The sequence below is a fragment of the Indicator indicator genome, chromosome 18, assembly GCF_027791375.1.
Source record: "Indicator indicator isolate 239-I01 chromosome 18, UM_Iind_1.1, whole genome shotgun sequence".
Classification (NCBI taxonomy): Eukaryota; Metazoa; Chordata; class Aves; order Piciformes; family Indicatoridae; genus Indicator; species Indicator indicator.
In genome coordinates, this window is record NC_072027.1 from 21,062,374 (window position 1) to 21,077,826 (window position 15,453).

At 53.4% G+C, this 15,453-nt stretch overlaps 1 protein-coding gene across 1 annotated transcript in view; it reads right to left on the reverse strand.

The window, feature by feature from the left end:
- The window catches only part of NRG2 (neuregulin 2), a 258,744-nt gene that overhangs the window by 70,382 nt on the left and 172,909 nt on the right, over positions 1–15,453 (reverse strand). Inside the window, exon 2 of the mRNA XM_054389078.1 lies at positions 3,855–4,026. Within this exon, the coding sequence (XP_054245053.1) occupies positions 3,855–4,026 (172 nt within the window). The remainder of the gene's footprint in view (positions 1–3,854; positions 4,027–15,453) is intronic.

Here is a 15,453-nt window from a genome sequence, read left to right on the forward strand (position 1 = left end):
CTTCTCTACTGCCCCTGCCTTGGCAGGGGCTTGGCCTGGATGATCTCCCAGAGGTCCCTTCCAACCCCTGCCTTGCTGTGTGATTCTGTATGGAGAATTTGGAGCAGCCACAATGCAGCTTGCCCTGGGTGCAGCATCTCAAGATCTTGCATGAGATGAGGCCCCAGCATGTGACTGTGGGACCTGCTCTGATCTCCTTGGTGTTCCCTTGGATGGTTTTCAGTCTAATTCAGGAGGACAGAGGGATTCCTCCCACAGTTATGCAGGCCTGCTGTTGGCTGGGGGGTGACTGCCCAGCTCAGGTAGCTTTTGCATTCAAAGCCCTCATCACAAAGCAGGTTCACCCCAGGTAACCTGAGCTGCCTACAACCAGTCTACAGCTAGCAGGGAAAGAGTTCTCTACCCAGGTCACTGGACACCTGCCCCAGGTACCCACAGACACAGGCTAGGCAAGGAGAGTCCCACCCACAAACCCAGCACTTAGAATCATAGAATAGAATCAACCAGGTTGGAAGAGATCACCAAGATCTTCCAGCCCAACCTATCTCCCAGCCCTATCCAATCAACCAGACCATGGCACCAAGTGCCTCATCCAGGCTTCTCTTGAACATCTCCAGGGACGGTGACTCCACCACCTCCCTGGGCAGCACATCCCAATGGCAAATCTCTCTCTGTGCAGAACTTCCTCCTAACCCCCAGCCTAGACCTCACCTGGCACAGCTTGAGACTGTGTCCACTCCTTCTGCTGCTGGGTGCCTTGGAGAAGAGCCCAACCCCCACCTGGCTCCAACCTCCCTTCAGGTAGTTGTAGACAGCAATGAGCTCTCCCCTGAGCCTCCTCTTCTCCAGGCTAAACACCCCCAGCTCCTTCAGCCTCTCCTCACAGGGCTGTGCTCCAGACCCCTCCCCAGCTTCATTGCCCTTCTCTGGACACCTTCCAGTCCCTCAACATCTCTCTTGAATTGAGGAGCCCAGAACTGGACACAGGACTCAAGGTGTGGCCTGAGCAGTGCTGAGCACAGGGCAGAATATCCTCCTTTGTCCTGCTGGCTACACTATTCCTGATCCAGGCCAGGATGCCATTGGCTCTCCTGGCTGCCTGGGCACACTGCTGGCTCATGTTCAGTATTATCAACCAGCACCCCCAGGTCCCTCTCTGCCTGGCTGCTCTCAGCCACTCTGTCCCCAGCCTGTAGTGCTGCTTGGGGTTGTTGTGGCCAAGGTGCAGAACCCTGCACTTAGCCTTGTTCAATCTCATCCCATTGGCCTCTGCCCACCCAGCCAGCCTGTCCAGGTCCCTCTGCAGAGCCCTCCTAGCCTCCAACAGCTCAACTCCTGCTCCTAATTGGTGTCATCTGCAAACTTACTGATGATGGACTCAATTCCTTCATCCACATCATCAATAAAGATATTGAACAGGATGGGGCCCAGCACTGATCCCTGGGGGACACCACTGCTGCCTGGCTGCCAGCTGGCAGTGGCACCATTCACCACCACTCTCTGGGCCCGGCCCTCCAGCCAGTTCTTGACCCATTTCAGAATGAATCTCTCCAAACCATGAGCTGCCAGCTTTGCCAGGAGCTTCTTGTGGCAGATGGTGTCAAAGGCTGTGCTGAAGTCCAGGCAGACTGCATCCACAGCCTGCCCCACATTCACCAGGTGGTAACCTGATCATAAAAGCAGATCAGGTTGGTCAGGCAGGACCTGCCCTTCCTGAATCCATGCTGTCTGGGCCTGATCCCTTGACCATCCTGTAGGTTCTGTGTGATTGCACTCCAGATGACCTGTTCCATAACATTGCCTGGCACTGAGGTCAGGCTGACAGGTCTGGAATTTCCTGGTTCCTCCATCCAGCCCTTCTTGTGGATGGGCATCACATTGGACAGCTTCCAGTCATCAGGGACCTCTCCTGTGAGCCAGGACTGCTGATAAATGATGGAGAGTGGCTTGGCCAGCTCATCTGCCAGCTCTCTCAGCACCCCAGGATGGATCCCATCAGGTCCCATGGACTTGTGAGGATCCAAGTGGCTCAGCAGATCCCTTACTGCTTCCTCCTGGATTACAGGGGGACTGTACTGGTCCCTGGCTCTATCTGCCAGTTCAGGAGGCCAGTTGTCCTGAAGACAACCTGTCCCACTATGGAAGATTGAGGCAAAGAAGGTGTTAAGTACCTCTGCCTTTTCCTCATCTTTTGTTACTATATTCCCCTCCACATCCAATAAGGAGTGGAGGTTGTCCTTGTCTCTTCTTTTGCCATTAATATATTTATAGAAATATTTATTATTCTCCTTTACAGCAGTGGCCAGTCTAAGTTCTAAGTGGGCTTTTGCCTAATTTTTTTCCTACAAGACCTAGCAACCTCCTTAAACTCATCCTGGGATACCTCCCCTTTTTTCCAAAGGTGATATCTCTTTTTTTCCCTTCATTCCTTTAGAAGCTCCTTGCCCGCCCAGGCTGTCTCCCTCGTCGGCTCCTCTTCCGGCACATGGGCACATCCTGTTCCTGTGCCTTCAGGAGTTCTTTCTTGAAGTCAGTCCAGCCTTCCTGGACTCCTTTGTTTTTAAGGGCTGTTTCCCAAGGAACTTTCCAAGTTAGTTCCTTGAATAAGCCAAAGTCTGCCCTTCGGAAGTCCAGTGTGGAGGTTTTGGTGCTGCCCCTCCTGGTTCCACTGTATATTGAAAACTCAATTATTTCGTGGTCGCTGGACCCCAGGCAGCCTCTCACCACCACATCTCCCACCAGCCCTTCTCTGGTTGTAAACAGCAAGTCGAGTGGGGCTGCACCCCTGGTAGGCTCACGTACCAGCTGGGACAAGAAGCTATCCTCCATACACTCCAGGAACCTTCTAGACTGCCTCTTCTCTGCAGTGTTCAATTCCCAGCAGATGTCTGGCAGGTTAAAGTCACCCACAAGAACAAGGGCAAGCGATCTGGGGGCAGCCTCCAGGTGCCTGAAGGGTAATAAATCAACCTCTTCTTCCTGGTTGGGTGGTCTATAACAGACTCCAAGCAGGATGTCAGACTTGTTGGCCTTCCCCCTAATTCTTACCCATAGGGACTCCACCTCTCTACTTCCATGATGTCCAGAGCCTTCCTAATATACAGAGCCACTCCTCCGCCCCTTCTCCCTCTCCTGTCTCTCCTGAAGAGTCTGTAGCCCTTGATTAGAGCACTCCAGTTGTGTGAGTCATCCCACCATGTTTCTGTGATGGTGACAACATCATAGTTTTCCTCTTGTACCAAGGCTTCCAGCCCCTCTTGTTTGTTATTCATAGTGCATGCATTAGTGTACATACACTTCAGCTGGGCTGCTGGTTTTACCCCTGTCTCTGGCTTACCACCCTCAGCCTCCTTTGGTTCATCTCTAGTACTGCTGTGTTTAACCCCCTCCCTCTTCCAGCCTAGTTTAAAGCCCTTTCAACAAGCCTGCCAGCTCCTGTGCCAGGATCTTTCTCCCCCTCTGAGACAGATGTCCCCCATCTGTCGCTAGTAGACCTGGGGCCGTATAGAGTTCCCCAAGATCAAAGAACCCAAAATTTTGTTGGTGGCACCAGGCTCTAAGCCACTTGTTAATCAGGCATGATTTCCTGATCATTTCAGCATTCCTACCTGCAACTAAGGGTATAGATGAAAAAATTACTTGTGCCCACCTTTCTCCTCTTCCTCTGCTGCTCCCTGAGGAAACTGGGAGCCTTGTTCACTCTCCCAGGCATGGCAGATGAGCTGTGCATGGTCCTGTGGCCCTGCGGAAGCCCCTCAGAGTTGCTCAGCAGTGACTCAGAGAGCACAGCACCACCTCCAGCCAGGCAGCCCCCCAGCCCCAGGCCCCAGGGTTGATGGGCACAGCATACTTACTTCCCATTGCCATACTTGATCCGGATGTCCTTGCTCTTCTTCAGCTCCTTGCCATCTTTGAACCACTTATAGGAGGGCTGAGGGTTCCCAGCAGTTGCCTCACACTTCAGGGATATCTTTTCACCCACATGAACATTTGGGCTTTTCAGTTTTTTCAGTTTGGGAGGGACAGCTGCAAAAAGAGAAAGCAGACAATGTGCCACCTGCCACTCCCAGAGGCTGCACACAGACCTCAGGAGCCCCCCAGGTCCCCTGCCCTAGGAAGGGCACTCGTGGCCCTGCTGCTGGGGATGGCTGGAGCTCAGACCCCCAGGTCCTACACACAGGCACAGGGAAGGAGCACAGAGACATCCATATGTGGAAAAGAGGGAGGCTCTGTGTGTGGCTTGCTCTGCGCTCTGCTCCCTGTGTCCAGCCCCAGCTGCTCCCTGCTGCCCTTCCCCATGCAGGCAGGTCCTGCTGATCTCTGCTCTCCAGGCCTGGCCCACCAGCCAGAGCCAGGGCTGAGGGAGCTCACACTCTTTGCAGGCTGGTTCTCCCTGCACCCTGCCGTTGCTGTGGTGGTTACCAACACTTCCAGGACCTCTACATGCTGCCAATTCTTCAGCCCCACCAACCACAGCAGCAGCATTTCACTGCAGAAGGAGCAGAAGCAGGTCCTGGGGAGCAGTCCCACATCCCCCAGCACCGTGTGCCACAGATGTAGTGTGTGCCTCCTGCTAAGATCACAGGATCACAAAGTTGTTTTGGGATGGAAAGACCTCCAAGGTCATCGAGTCCAGCCATCAACCTAGCACCACCATGGCCACATCCTGAAGTACCAGCACAAGAGTGGCAGCAGAAGAACAAGAGCCAAGGAGAGAGGCTGCAGGGAAGCCCTGCAGGTCTGAGGGCTAGGGAGGGGAGGGACAGCTACCTGCCAGGCTGCAGTTAGAAAAGTGACATCATAAAGACATTAAAAATGATCTGAGGACCTACAAGGTCAGGATGGCCAGCAGCCTTCCCAGCCTGAAGCCTGGCTCTGTGTGTCAGCTGTGTTTCAGGGAGGTGATTCCAGCATGCACCTGGAGCATCAGGCACAGGAGGAGATGTTTCCTGTCAGTCTCTGCCAGGTTTATGTTCCACCTTGCCAGGAAGGACTCACAGCCTTGCCATCTTTCTTTCAGCTGCACTCTGCACTCTCCTAGCTCTCTTTTCCATTCTCACCACCCACCTTATAAAAGAAAGCAGGCTAGTGGCTGGCTTTGCCTTCACAATGTTGCATCACTCACTTGCACCTGTCTGAGATGTGCTGCAGATGAAGCATTTCCTCCCTCTAACCTGCACAAGCCATCCTCTAACTGGTGACTGCATTCTGATCTTGTGATATGGAAGAGCCACCAGAGGAGGAGGATCTGGCTGGATTTCATCAGAGCAATCCTTTTACAGACCTTTGGATGCCTCCACTCACTCTTCATGCCAAGCTAAGCTGTCCTAGGTTGGTTGTATTTAGAGACTGCGTTCACTTGCAAGTGATCCTGCATGAAACAGAAAGCACAGCAGCCACCAGGGATGAGCTGCCGTGGCAGGAAGCTCTCAGGGCTCTCAGGTTGCTTTGTTTGATGTGAGAGGGCAGCAGAAGCTAAACTGTCTTCAGCTGAAAAGTACAAAGATGAACAGAAGTGGGTAGCAGGAATGGGTTCAGGGTGGCATGACCTGGCTGGGCCAAGCTCGCAGTGACTGAAAGGCAAACCTAGAGGCATCTGTGCTGCCCAAGCAGAGATGTGGGCAGTGTGCCCTGGCAGTGAGGGCAATGCAACAGCTCTGGCCTCAAGCACAGCGGACCCTCCGTGGCCTGAGTTCCACAGCTCCACCTGGCACCAAGGCACAGAAGCAAGCTCAGGATCCAGGGCTGCAAAGGCAGCACGCTTAGCACCCCAAGGACACAAGAAGACCCCCAGCAGATACTCTTGCTGCCTGTTCTTGTTGCACACCCAAGCCTTCTGCAGGCCCCCTGCAAACCTCTGCCACTGGCATCAGGATGGGGCAGGCTGTTCATGTACTACCAGGGCAGGGACAGCACAGGACAGCAGCCTGGCCAGTTGAAGGCACTTCAGGCTGCACACTGACAACTTGCACTGCTTCCCAGTGCTCTGCTCTGGCACAGAAAGAGACTTCTCAACAAAACCCTGGCTCAGCTCTCCCCAGAATTCAGGAGTTCTGTCTTGGGCTTTGTGAAGTCAATATCCCTGATCCCTGCCTGGAAATGGGTCCCCCCCGGAAATGGGTCCCCCCCAAAAATGGGTTCCCCCCAGAAGAGCAGGAATGCAGTGAATGGAGAAGGGACCTTGTCTCCTCCCAGGACACCATGCACAGGGAGCCAGGGAGGTCATTTTGGGGAAGAGAAGAACAGATCCTTTCAAATATTTGTTCTGTCTGCAGGCCTGTGTCCGTTGGCCCCTGTGCGACACTGAGGTCAGCCTGCACCATGCCAGCAGCACACAGCTGCCTTACTGGCAAGGTCCTGACCTTGGCATTGCTGCATCTGCTTCCTATCACTTCCAGGCTTGCAGCCTGTGGAATTATGAAGCAGGCAGCATGGCTCGGGAGAAAGTTGTGTCAGCCCTGCAACCCTCCCCAGAAAGTGCTGGCAAGAGCAGAGCCAAGCCCAGAAACCTGAAGACCATTGAAGGAGAGGGTGAAAACAAGCAAGAAACCTTCCAAGGCCTGGGATCCCTGTTTCCTCCTTACTGACACGAATCCCATGTCATCCAAACCTATGCACCTCTGGCACTGTGTGCCAGCAGTGATGCCTAACATGACTCTGCTGCACAGGTAGCTCCAAACAGGCACCGAGTGAGGCAGAGATGGGGCTGGCACCCGCACAGGCCAGGGGCACTGCCTGCACAGCACCCCTGCAGCAGACAGCTCTGTCCAGAAAAGGGCTCCAGGGACACCTTAGAGCAACATTCCAGTACCTGAAGGGGCTACAAGGAGGCTTCAGAAGGACTGTTCCCAAAGGCCTGCAGGGACAGGACCAGGGGCAATGGCTTCAAACTAGAGCAGAGCAGATTGAGATTGGATGTGAGGAACAAGTTCTGCACCAGGAGGCTGCTGGAACACTGCAATAGGTTGCGCAGGAAGGTAGTTGGGGCCCATCCCTGGAGCTATTCAAGGTGAGGCTGGACAGGGCTCTGGGCAACCTGATCCAGTGGAGGATGTCCCTGCTAACTGCAGGGGTTTGGACTGGATGAGCTTTGGAGGTCCCTTCCAACCCAGACCATTCCATGATTCTATGTCTTGTGCCCAGCCTGCATGTGTTCTGCAGGGAAAAGGAATGTGCCGTCAGCTCCCAGACCATGCCCCATGCACTGCAGCTCCCTGGCTGAATCAGACAGGCCAGGAAATGGGGAATCCACTCCAGAAGTATTTTGGACTGTGGCTGGGAAAAGAAATGGAGCTGTGCTTCCTGACACCCAGCATATCTGTGCTCCTTCCTCCTGCACAAGGCAAGAGCAGGCAGAGCCCCAAGCCTGCAGACACAGCATTCAAAGCCATGCAGAGCCTGCTCCAGCCAAAGGGAAGCCCAGCCTGGTCTCCCTGAAGGACTGCTCTGGGCTGGAAAGTCTCTCTTCATAATTCTGTCATCTTTTAGACAAACACAGAGGTGTTAGCTCCTGATTGCTCTGCTTAATGCCAGCCAAAACCTTCCACTGCTTTTGATCTCTATTGTTTAAACTGCAGCCCCTTTCCTAGCCTGAATTTCTCTAACTTTGGCTTCCAGCCAAGAGATCTCTTTGCCTTTCTCTGGTAAAGTTGAATCTCATCTAGCAACCAGAAACCTCTTCCTTTTTAGGTACTTGTAAACCATGAATAAATCACCTTTCAACCCTCCCTAGCAGTAAACTGGAGTGGCTGGAGAGCCCAAAGCAGCACACAGAGTGCTGATACTGGAATGTGTCAAAGCTTCACCTTTTGGTTCATTGTCAGCTTTGACATCAGTTGGATTTGCCTCCCTCTGCCCTGTCCAAATCACAGAGCTGCAGCTCAGGAAGTAATGAGCTTGGTTCCAGCAGGCATGAGGGGTTTAAAGAGGCCTTCTTCAGTACTCTGAACGTGTGAGGGCATTTCAATCTCCTCTCTGTTTGATGCTTTTTCAAACATGTTGGGAAAACAATGTCAGGAGCTGCATCCAGCTGAAGATAACATCCAACCCCCAGCAAGGAGCCTCAGCTGGACACCCAGCAGGGGCCAGGTCCCACATCCCCACGTTCCCACCTGTTCCCAACCTCTCAGCCTGCTCCATGCAGGTCCCTGCTGCTCAGATGTGGCCAGCTTCTGTCAGAGCCAAAACACTGAATGAGGGCTGCTCAAGTCACTCCATCATGTTGGCACAGGCTGAAGGGAACCTCCTGCTTCAGCTCTCTGTGATGGTTTTAAGACTGTCTCTTTTTCTTCACAAAGTTTAAGCAAAGAAAGTGAAGGAATTTAGGTAAATTCCCATTGGGTGTAAGAAAGCAAAATACTGATTGTTCTAAACACTTCCACTGGAGAGAGAGAAATGTTTAAGAACCACTACTCAAAACAAGGCTGGGGAGTTGGGCAGTCTGAGTTCTCAGCTTGCTCACTCAGCTTCTGTCTGCCTGCTCCTTCTTTTCTGGCTGAAGATACCACACTGACCTTGACAAGCTAAGTCTAACAGCCTCTCTGCTTCTTGACTCTCTGCCTTCTGCCAGGGGGGCCTGGGGGGAGTCCTTCTGGCTGCGGGGGGGGGGGGGGGGGGGGGGGGGGGGGGCCTTGGGAAAGGCCTCTTGGGGGAAGCAAAGGGAGCTTGGTCGTGCTTTTGTGTTGATTGTGCACATTTGTAATGTTGTGAGGAGTGTCTATTTGTACAGATTCATTGCATTGCAGATTTGCTTGCAGATTGCAGATTTGCTTGTAAATACAGCTTGCATTTGCTCCCAGACTGAGCTAGCCTGGGTATTGCTGGTGTGGGAGGGGGATTTCAGCTCTCACACTGTTACACTCCCTCCTCATCTGAATGCCATGGCTCTGGTCTGGCAGCTCCTGGCTCCTGCACTGCCAGTTCAGCAGCACATGCTGCTCAGTGCCAGTGCCACTGGGCTCCTGCAATGGGGAGAAGATTATTGGCTATGCTGGGACGACTGAGGCTCCAGGCAGCTCCAGGCAATCATTTAGGCTACCTCATGGTCCTGTTGACCCCTATTCTACACAGATAGCCTCCTCCCTGTGGAGGTGAGGAGCCAGCAGTCTCATAAAACCCTGAGGTTTTGGACAGAAGAGGCAGCTGCAGATGGACCATGCACATGGACAGGGACCTGATGGAGAGGGTCCAGAGGAGGCCACGAAAATGATCAGAGGGTAGGAGCAGCTCTGCTGTGGGGACAGGCTGAGGGAGCTGGGGGTGTTCAGCCTGGAGAAGAGAAGGCTCCAGGCAGACCTTAGAGCAGCCTTCCAGTACCTGAAGGGGCTACAGGAAGGCTGCAGAGGGACTGAATCAAAGGCCTGCAGGGACAGGACCAGGGGCAATGGCTTCAGACTAGAGCAGATCAGATTGAGATTGGATGTGAGGAACAAGTTCTGCACCAGGAGGCTGCTGGAACACTGCAACAGGTTGCCCAGGGAGGTGGTTGAGGCCGCATCCCTGAAGATATTCAATGGACAGGGCTCTGGGCAACCTGCTCTATTGGAGGATGTCCCTGCTGACTGCAGGGGGTTGGCCTGGCTGAGCTTTGGAGGTACCTTTCAATCCAGACCATTCTGTGACTGTGATTCTGTGCCACAAGCAGTGCCTCAAGAGTTGTGTCTTGCTCACTGTGGGAGGTGCTCCAGAGAAGACAACCTAGACATACATTTGGGATCTCTGTGCAACAGACACCAGGAGCAGACATGACTTCCCTTCCTGTCCTTCTCCAGAGGATGCAGTGCCAACCACTGGAGGCTTCCCCACCACCACCTGGCACACAGAGGATGGCAAAATGTTATAGGTGGATCTGGAGTGCTGGAAAGACTGCATCCTTTTGTGTCTGAATAGCTGAAGAAGAAAGCAAATTAGCTTGAATTACCACAGCCATGGAAAGGAAGGATGAAAAATGCTTCCTGACAAGGATGGGGCAGGTGTGAGGAGAGGTAGGACTTGCAGACTTGGAGGTGATGCTTTCAAATGCCCACATCAGAGAGATGGCTTTCAGCACAGGCTCCTCCAGCCCACAGTAATCCTCAGGGCAGGACACCGCTCCTCTGCCAGCAAGGGAGAGATCCACACAGGTGGTCTCTTGGAGACAGACCCCAGACTGTGCTCCTCAGGCTGCCCAAGACACTGGCCCCAAGCTGCCCTTCCACCCAGGACTGCCCTCCACACAGGACTGTCCTTCCACCCAGGATTTCCCTCCACACAGGACTGTCCTTCCACCCAGGAATGCCTTCCACACAGGACTGTCCTTCCACCCAGGATTTCCCTCCACACAGGACTGTCCTTCCACCCAGGAATGCCCTCCACACAGGACTGTCCTTCCACCCAGGACTGCCCTGCACCCAGGACTGTCCTTCCACCCAGGACTGCTCCTCCAGCTACTGCACCGGGGTGGAGAAGCTGCAGGTCCAGCAGCATCTCCAGTCTGGGAGTCTGCACTCCCAGTGGTCAACAGGGAAATCTGGGCTCCCAAAGAATGCTGCAGGCAGGGTCCTTGAGGCTTCCAGGCTCAGGATATGGAGGCCTGCCACCCACCCAATCCACATCTCAGAAGCTGCTATTCCCTAAGCTCCTTCTGCAGTTAGCTGTTCCAGTCTCACCTGCAGCCCAGCCCTTCCCTTGTACACAGGGCCCCTCAGAGGGCAGAGTGTCAGTGCTCTCCCAGACTTGAAATTCCAGAATTCATCTTCCCATTGGAAATTTTTGCAGCCTCAATTTGCTGCAAATCCAAACACAAACTTTTGCAGAGAAGCCAACTCCTCACCAAACATAATTGTCCCCTCCGGGCACATGGCATCCCCATGCAGATCCTCGGTGTGTCAGCATGCTCTGCACTGGACTACTGAACCTCCCCACTTGGCTACTGCAGCCCTGCTGCTTCTGGGGTGTTTGCTGTCTCTTCTGCTGTAGTCAGAGGTGCTTTTCCCTTGACCAGTGTTTGCCTTGGCCTTTATTTGACAGGGAGCAAAGACTGAATGGCAGCAGCAGCAGCTCCTGCCCACCTTGACTCTTGGCCCTGTGCAATAGTGGCTGCAGATAGCAACTTGCCAAAGAGGGACCTGCTCTGAAGAGAAATTCTCCAGCCAGGAGGCATGGAAGCATGAAGCTCCCTCAAGAAGTGCTTGGCTTAGCACACTCTGTGTGCCCCTAGGCTGCCTGCAGATGGGACACTGAATGGAGATCAGCTCCTTGTTGGCAGGGTCACAACAACTCCTCTGAGTCTGCAGCCCTCCAGTGCCCCTGAAGGTGCCAGGGCTGGATTTGCCTTAAGCTGTGTCTGAAGCACAGGAGGGAGTGAGAGCCTTGGCTTTGCTCAACAGATGGACACAGCCTCCACAACCCACACACAGCCCAGAGCCTGTGGGACAGAACCTTGGTGTCAAACCCACAGTACCCTGCCCCAGCCCCTGCTGCAACCCACCACGGGCAGCAGCACGGGCTCCAAACTGGCAATGCCACATGGCACCTGCAACCTGCTTCATACCTCAGGCACCCTGGAGTTCCACCTTCTGCAAAAAGGAGGAGCAGACTTCCTCCTAGCTCTCCCCATGGCTGTCTTTGCACACTGCAGCAGCTCTTTGCACCCTGGCAGGGGTTGGTGGCAAGTGAACAGCCCTCAAAGTTAGCTTGCCAAGGTGCAGCATTCTGCTGTAGCTACAACGAGGCCTTTAATTAACATATGGCTACAGGAGGAGAAACTTCTTTGCTGTGAGGGTGCTACAGCCCTGGAGCAGGCTGCCCAGAGAGGTTGTGGAGTCTCCTTCTCTGAAAACCTGCAACACCTGAATGTGTCCCTGTGTGGCCTGCCCTGGGTGACCCCACTCTGGCAGTGGGGCTTGGACCTTCAGATGATCTCTGAAGGTCTCTTCCAGCTCCTACCATTCTATGATTCTCTTCTATATTTCTCTTACTGTGTCTGTGGTGGTAGGGACTCCACCATGGGAGCCTGCACCAGATGGAGTGTGGTTAGTTGGTCAGAGAGGTTCTCTTGCCCCTTTAGTCTGCCCTGCTGAGGTCACATCTGGAATATTGTGTCCAGTTCTGGGCCCCTCAGCTCAAGAAGGACTTCAGGGAACTGCTTGAGAGAGTCCAGCACAGAGCCACAGAGCTGCTGCAGGCAGTGGAACATCTCCTGTGAGGCCAGGCTGAGGGAGCTGGGGCTTGGAGCTTGGAGCAGAGGAGCCTGAGGGCTGCCCTCATTGCTGGGGATAAAGATGTGCAGGGGTGGAGCCAGACTCTGCTCAGGGATGGCCAAGGACAGCACAAGGGGCACTGGGGCCAAGCTGGAGCAGAGGAGGAGCCATGGGAACAGGAGGGGAAACTTTGTCCCTGTGAAGGTGTCAGAGCCTGGAGCAGGCTGCCCAGAGAGATGCAAAGCTCTGGAGACTTACCAAACCTTCCTGGATGTGCTCCTGTGTGACCTTCCCTGGGTGCTCCTGCTCTGGCTGGGGGCTTGGACTGGGTGATCTCTGGAGGTCCTTTCCAACCAGTAAGGTTCTGTGATTCTGTGGATGATGTGGATCACTCTGGGCATTCTCACCTCACCTCCGCAGCCTGTAACAGCTGCACAGACAGAGGCCTTGGCAGCTCTCTGGGGCCATGGGAGATGTACTCTGTGCCTAGCATGCACTGTGGTGCTGTGCTCTCCGTGCAGAGTTGGCCAGCAGTCAGAGGCACATCTACGTGCTCTTGGGAGAGGTCCCACTTTGACAGCTGGAGACACTAGGCAGGACAGGGCAGGAGCTGTTCCTCCAGATCCTAGAGGGTCTGCTGAGGACATCCACCCAGCTGACTCAGAACAGACAGTGAGGTGGAGAGGATCCAGATGACTGTCAGAGTGAAGAGGCTGAAAAGGCTGAGATCAGCATATCTGGGGTTGGAGTGAAACTTGGAACCCTTGATGGAGCCAGAATGCCTGCACTGTTCCTCCCTACACCTCCTGCAGCATCCCTGCCCTACCAGCTGTGTTACCTTGCCCAGGTTCCTGTAGCTCTCCATCTCAGGGAGAAGTGACCACAGGGCCAAGCCACTGCCCCATATACATTAAAACTGTGAGATACAACAAGGAGTGTTTGCATGGCTATGGCCAGCAGCCAGAGAGAACTGTCTGGCAAGTCCCAAGCAGGTTTGCTGACTGGGGTTTGGTCTCTGCAGAAACCTTCTGGCAGCTCAAACTACAGGAAAAGTTGCCACAAGGCCACCAAGTTCACCCTCCTCTTCCAAACACAGAAAAGAGCCACTGATAAAGCCCTCCTCCTCTGCCTCTCTCTTTCCCACACTTTGCATTTTGTTATTCTTCTTTCAAGTGAAAGTTTTGGAGTTGGTTATGAGTCGGCCCCCAGAGCCCTGGGCTGACATCTCAGCTCCACTGAAGACAGAGAGCTCTTGGCCACTGGGCACAGATGGCTGCCCAGGACGACCAGGAGGAGCCCATGCAGGTGGCCATTCCAAGACTCACCTGCACAGCACAGCACCTCAAGAGCTTCAGCTGCAAGAATGCAACACTGAGAGGCACGGCTGCAGCACTGGAGTTTGCCAAACTGAGTACTCTATGAACACGAGCGGGTTTGCAAACAATGTAATTGGAGTAGAATTGCTATTGTGCTTGTTTGTTTTGAATATTTTTTGGCCAGGAAGTTGTCCTGGAGGTATAGTTGAGCATAAGTGGTCTGGTGGAAAAATGTCATTCATTCTGTTCCTATTAAGGCCCCAAACAATAGCCACACAAAGACAGCAGCGACGATTTCTGCCCTTCATGCCTCTTAACAATGCGCTTGTGAGCCTACAGGCATCAGCTTGTTTGGGCCCAATTGATTCTGGGATCATATTTTATAGACCCAAATGTATTTCTGAACAAAGATATGTCTGATGAACTGCTCCCTTTCCAGATGACCTTGGGAACTGCAATTCTTAAAATATAGCTTTATCTCTATCTTCACAACTGGCCCACCCAGCCGCTGAAGGCTGCTAGTCAGAACCCAACCAACAATCAAATCACCCAGAGCCATCCAAAACTTTCCAATGCATTAATTCTTTGTTTCAGCCACTGAACACTAAAGCATAAATTACTTGCCCTAGTACCCTGCTAAAGACTTAGGTGGCATCCATCATCTTTCAATCACCACAGGAAAGCATAATCCTCACCCCGGGAGGTGAAACAACAGAAGTTGGCAAAAGCAGCCCTGGTTTCCGCTGCCATCTGTACATGAAGCCATACACAGAGCCCTGGTGGGCATGGTGAGGCTGAAGGCTATGTTTCAGGCTATGTTTCAGGTTACAGAGAAGGATAAGGACAGACTGAGGGAGTTGGGGCTGTTCAGTCTGGAGAAGAGAAGGCTCCGAGGTGACCTTCTTGTGGCCTTTCAATATCTGAAGGGGGCCTACAAGAAAGCTGGGGAGCGACTTTTGAGGATATCAGGTAGTGATAGGACTAGGGGGAATGGAATAAAGCTGGAAGTGGGGAGATTCAGGCTGGAAGTGAGGAAGAAGTTCTTCACCATGAGAGTGGTGAGAGCCTGGAATGGGTTGTCCAGGGAGGTGGTTAGGGCTCCATCCCTGGAGGTGTTTAAGGCCAGGCTGGATGAGACTCTGGCCAGACTGATCTAGTGTGAGGTGTCCCTGTCCATGGCAGGGGGGTTGGAACTAGATGATCCTTGTGGTCCCTTCCAACCCTGACTGATTCTATGATTCTATGATTCTATGATTTGCTGGTGTAAAGTGGCCATTAGGGAATGTCATCAGCTCTAGAAGGGTTGAAAAAACTGTTTGGTGCTTTACAGCTCTATCAACACTGATGTGGTTCTTCCAAAGGTGGGGAACGAAAGCTCAGTGAAAGGGGACCTAAACTCCTGCCTGGGCTGTCCCAGCATCAAGAGGATAGAACCACAGAACCATGGAATCACCAAGGCTGCAAAACACCTTTAAGGTCATCGAGTCAAACCATAAGGCAGCTGCCATGACCACCAAACTATATCCTGAAGCACACCTACAGCTTCTTGAACACCATCAGGTACTGGTGGGAGCACTGGTGGGACCCCAAACACCACCCACCAAGTGCTGCAGAGAAATCAACAAGGGCCAGGACAAGAAGAGAAACGAGACCAAGGCTCTGAGCAAAGGTTGCCAACTCAGCCTTGCCCTCTCTGCCCAGCCCTGCCCAGCCCTGCCCAGCCCTGCCCAGCCCTGCCCCGTGCCCATCAAGCTCAGGTGCAGAACAAAGGGCCAGGACTGCACTCCTGGATTTAGACAGCACAGCTCTTCTGGGCATCTCTTTGCTCCTCCTCAGTGCTTTGCATTTAAACAGAAGGAGGGCTCCAGAGGACTTAAGTTACTGAGATGTGAGGGTTGAGGTCAGCAAAACCATTAAAGCCAGAGCTGCATCTGCACCAGCTCACCATGGAGGTTCTA